This window comes from Mus caroli, chromosome 2, assembly GCF_900094665.2.
Source record: "Mus caroli chromosome 2, CAROLI_EIJ_v1.1, whole genome shotgun sequence".
NCBI lineage: Eukaryota > Metazoa > Chordata > Mammalia > Rodentia > Muridae > Mus > Mus caroli.
The window spans coordinates 53691989-53697395 of NC_034571.1; the positions used below are offsets into that span (position 1 = coordinate 53691989).

The 5407-nt window shown below is 39.8% G+C and overlaps 1 protein-coding gene across 6 annotated transcripts in view; it reads left to right on the plus strand.

Moving 5' to 3' along the window:
- Positions 1 to 3312, plus strand: part of Upp2 (uridine phosphorylase 2) — a 44641-nt gene extending 41329 nt beyond the window's left edge. For all 6 annotated transcript variants that reach the window (XM_029474488.1, XM_029474493.1, XM_029474489.1 and 3 more), the window contains one exon: positions 2094 to 3312. In XM_029474488.1, the coding sequence (XP_029330348.1) occupies positions 2094 to 2245 (152 nt within the window). In that variant the 3' untranslated portion in view covers positions 2246 to 3312. The remainder of the gene's footprint in view (positions 1 to 2093) is intronic.
- Positions 3313 to 5407: the final 2095 nt, after the last annotated feature.

A 5407-nucleotide genomic window follows, 5' to 3' on the forward strand; every position in this document is an offset into this window, starting at 1 on the left:
ATGGTTGTGAGCCACCATGTGGTTGCTGGGATTTGAACTCTGGACCTTCGGAAGAGCAGTCGGGTGCTCTTACCCACTGAGCCATTTCACCAGCCCAATATTTGCAAATTTAATAAGAAGACATTTATATACAAAATATAAAAGGAATTTATACAATTTAATAGCAGGGAAAAAAAGTAGCCCAATGGTCATTGAGCACCTGCCACAATGGCTAAGAAAAGGCAAAGAATTATAAGTGTTGTGAGGAGATAAAAAAAAAAATGGAACCCTAGTATGCTGGTGATGGAGGGATGAATAATCATGGCCATCTTTGAAACTGGAAAAATCTCTCTCAGGCTAAAAATACTACGACCATGGTGTCTGGCAATCTCACTTCTGAATATCTAAGTTAAGGAATTGAATTCAGTCTATGGAAGAGACTGGTATTCACTAGCATTCACTACAGTATTGTACACAACAGCTACCATAATAAAATCAACCAACGTGTTCATCAGTGGATGAACAAACCACAACAGTCATATAAAATGGGATACTCTAGTCTTCACTTGATCTTAGCCAGAAGGCCAAGAAGCAGTGGGATACTCTAGTCTTACAACGAAGGCAATTTAGGTATTTGCGACAATGCAGAAGACATTGTGCTAAGCGAAATAAGCCAGGCATGGGAAGAGATCCTGCCCAATCTCATTCGTGTATGAAGTCTTAAAACCTTAAATTTATAGGAATAGAGACTAGAACCATAGCTACAAGAGACTGGGGAGTGGAGGTTTGGTGGAGTGGGAAATGTGGACATGTTGGTCAAAGTTGCACCTAGATAGAGGAACAAATGTAAATGCCCTAAAAAGTATTGTGATTATTGTTGATAATAATGTATATATCTGAATGTCTAAATGAGTAAATTTTAATCATTATTATGAAAAGTGAAGGGATGCATAGGTTAGAATGACTAAATCTTTCTATAATGCATATATGTATTGAAATATTTCATTGTACCCCTAAGTATGTATAAGTATCATGTATCAATGAAAAGTAAAAACTTAAAAAAGATAGCGTGCACTCTTGTGATTATAGTATATTTCTTCCTAAATCTCTCAGTGAAGTCTGAAACAGTGAGTCAAGAAATATATATTACCCTATTCTACTTCTATGCCCAAACAGGTCGCTAATGTTCTCTGTGGTAATACACTTTTAGATGCTGACAGAGAGTAGCTCACCTTTGCCAATACTAAGTGATTACTGCTGATGCCATTATAAACAGGCAAATTCCTCAGAATCAAAGACTTGATGTGAAATCAATAATAAAAATTGATACAGTATTCATTTTTTTCTGTCTGGATTTTCCCAGTAGAACAAATCAAAGATGCTTCCCTTGGGTCAAGAGAATGAGAATTTTAATTTTTCAAAACATATTTTGTTCTTTCTCACATGTTTTTGTTGCTGTTTTGATTTTCAACATGTTATTTTCCTCATTCTTAGGAAATTAAATCCAATGTGTTTGTCCTTTCATGTGCCTGAGATTTATGTTCAAGCATTTGACTTGAGATCTTAATTTTTCTAAGAATCAGTATTTCTCTAAAATACCTTTATAGGTATTTTTCTAGCCAGCATCCCATAGCTGGGCCACTCACCTCTGTTTGTCTCAGTCATCTACAGCAAGCACATTCATGTACTGAACCCAGGAATAAAGCATCACTTCAGATGTATCCTCAAAGAGGAGGAGCCTCCCCTCAGCTCTGAGGACAGCCCAGAGGTTTGTGTGCCTTGGATGCTCTGATCTGAACACACTGGTTTCCTTAATCCAGTACACTGCAGAAGAAAGAACCAAGAGGGATTTTAATACTTTCTGTTAACTAATTTAAATAAGTCTCGGAGGAAAGGAAGGAAGGAAGGAAGGAAGGAAGGAAGGAAGGAAGGAAGGAAGGAAGGAAAGAAGGAAGGAAGGAAGGAAGAAGAAAACTAGAAAATCCAGCCAATTGCATCTACATTACAGGGAAACCATTTAAATGTACATGTTGAGAATGTTAGTGCTATAGATTAATAACCTGTAGAATAGATCAGCCCATTCCCTTCACTAACCTTATGGATTTCTTTACTAGCTGCTGTGGTCTGTGTGACACTTCTTGACAGACTCGAGAGTGACCAAATCAATTTGTCCCATGATGTCCTGTTGGAGTACCAGCAACGGCCACAGCTTCTAATCTCAAATTTCATCAAAAAACAGCTTGGACTTTGTGACCAGATGTCATAACTCGAAATCCCGCCACTCTCCTGAGAGTTGCTACACGGAGCTGCAACGACGGAGCCATGTGTTGTTCATAACATTTTTATGTAATTCCCATCCTTGGGCTAAAATCATAAAAGATTCTTATGAAATCTTTATCTTAAAGTTCAATTTATTGTAAGAGAATTTAATACTCATGCGAAATTCAAATCCCATTTTGGAACGAGTTAACGAAAGCAGTCTAATAATTAATATTTTAAACTCATGAAATGTGACATTTGGAGTTTCACATGCAGCATTCATTAAGCTTACATCAAAATCAGCCATTTGTAGATGGTTACCAGTTGCTTGCTGAAGAAGATCCAGAAGTGTATGTTAGGATGGTGTCAGCACTTCTAGGTGTTGGACAAGTGACAAAAATTGATCATGCACATTCAAAATATTTACAAAAATGTGCCAGTGTAATATAGGCTGGTATGGAAGAATTATCCTGGGGGAAATATGGCCATCCCTTTCCTCCTGTCCCTGTACAATTTCAGTGCACACAGAATAAAATTAGAGGCTATGAATGTATGCTCTGCGAGAATCACAGAACATCACAGTTTGAGATCACACTTTTTTTTTTTTCAAATGAAAACCACTGGTCATGCAAAGACCTTTATTCCCTGCCCTCCCCCAGAAATCAGAAGTGACTCAATTGCCTTCTCACAATCTTTTTTATTTCTATAAAGAAATATGTCATGAGAAAGCTTTATTTGTTGTTTCCATAAGAACTTGAACAAGCTGTAGAATTGGTTAACAACCAAATTTAAACTTGAAATCAAGATAGTGATCGAGTCCTTCTGTTTAACTTTGGGGCAGGTCTCATTCAAGGCCTGCACCTCAGACTCCCCTGGTTGAACTTGCATGCAGCAGAGGCTCCAGGAGTTGATCTCACCTTCAAGGTTCTTTTGAACATTTAAAAATTGGAGAGTCTGGTTGGGGTAAGAGTGGAGGAGGTCTTGCAAATATGTATAGTATGTAATGTTGTGTGTGTATATATTTTTTATATGGATGTGGAATGAATAAAATATATCTCTCATCATGCTGCAGAATATTTGTATCCTGGATTATTTGTCCATTGTATGTGGCTGAATAGATGCTCAGGGCAGAATTCCTGCTGGAGACAGCAGGCTCTGGGCTGTCGGAACCGGCCCGTGCCTCTGTCAAGGATGGATTTCTCTTTCAAGCAGCAGCAATAAAGGATCCCCCCAAAAGGTTCTTTGGTTAGTGAACATTTTTTGGCAGCAAGAATGCTTGGAGTGCAACTTCCCAGGTCTCCCAATAATTGACCATCAAACACAAACATCTGAACTGCAATGCTGAAGGGCAAGGCCGGAGAGCATCCACTTGCTTAGCGGCATTTTTTTCCTTGACTTCCTATTTTGTTAAGTGGAATCCACTTCAAAGTGTTTCAATAAGCTTTTGGGTTGAACTTTTATCCGGCTGCCCTCGAAAGTCCTGTTTGCTTTCTGCCTTGCTTCGAGAAGGAGAGATTCTGAGAAAGAGATGAATGAAATAGTTACCACCTAACCTTCCTGTCTCGCTTCTTGACCAGGGGTGCACTAACATTTTTTTTCTTGCCAGTAGTTCCTATGTCAGCAGATAGGGTCCGGCTGAAAACCTGCAAACTACTCTGAGGAGTCTGTCTTCCTCATTCCATCCGTCAAAGAGCAGAGGAGTCGGATGAATAGACTCTTCTGCATCCCTCTTCAATTGGTCCCCTGTTTCTGTCTCCCTCATTATTCCAAGTCCAGATACCATAACTTTCTGCCTTGTAGACATCTGCCAGGGTCCTGTTCTCTCGATAGCCACGCCTCTATTCTGGAAGTTCGACTGAGAGCTCTAGGCGGATGGCTCCTACTTCATCTCCTGCTCCTGCTTTAAATCTGAGCCCAGTGTTCCCTTTCTCCTGAGGCTCCAGTGGATCCCCACAGCCTTGCTTTCCTCCGTGCCCCCCCCCCCACTTCTTCACAGAACTCATCACAACTTGAGATTTGTTATGATTTGGGTCACTGTTTAATGGATGGTTAATGCCTTGGCAGTAAGATTCTGGAGGGCAAGGATTACATCTGCTATATTCACTTCTGTGTTGTCTGCTTCTGGGTACCTAAAATAGTGCTATCAACTGTTCAAATGCACGTTTGTCGAATGAGGAATGCATGTCTGCAGAGCACTTCCCTTACAAACTCTTCCTGTAATGAATGAGCAGGGTATGGGTGTAGATTGATTTGCTCTAGGTCGCTGTCTCGTGGTTCTCAGCATTGGGGCACATTAGGGTCTGTCAAAACCTTTCAAAAATACTGCCTGAGGCCTCACTCAGACCAACACAGCAGGACTCGTTGAGAGTGGACAGGTCTCTGGTAAAGCACAACTGGGAAGACAGCAGTTGATTGAGAAGAATGCGTCCTGCGGGTGCCCCTCCAGCTGAACTGCTAAATGCCTTTGAACCATTCTCCACTAGAGGGGTTGTCAGAAGAGCAACTCCTTGATGCCAGGAACAGTATCTTAATCTCTTTATATTCTAGCCGCTGACTGGTGCATAGTAAGGCTGGATGCATGAAGCATATATGTGTGTATTATTGCCTATACATATTAATAATCTAAGAATCTTATATAAGTCAAGAATACCTTAAAATATAACCCTTCCTATAAGGATATATGCCTGCACTTAATTCTCATGGCCTCTACAAAGACTGAAGCTCTAGAAACATGGTGTTCAACTAATTTTGCTAACAGGCATCGCATGTTGGGTAGAAATGAAAACTTGAGTAAAAGATAAATGGACTCCATTGCTTGCCTCCAAGGCACAAGTTCTGTCTTTTGTCACGGAAGGAAATTAAAATTGCCTAACACATACTGAGTTTCATAAAGCCATACTGTTTCTCTGCAGGATCCAGCACGCCTCTGGACATAGCTTAAGTAGATGTTTTGAATATCTGGCCTACAATCTTTATATCAGATTTAGAGCTAAACAAAGTAATCTTGTTAATAAGTTTTTCCTTTGGTTCCCTTTAAAAATTATATACAGATACGTGTGTGTGTGTGTGTATGTGTGTGTATGTCTGTACACACATGCACATACATACATTCTTCATTCCTTTAGGACTCTTCATCTTTTAGCAATCCTAAAATAATAACAGGGTCCTC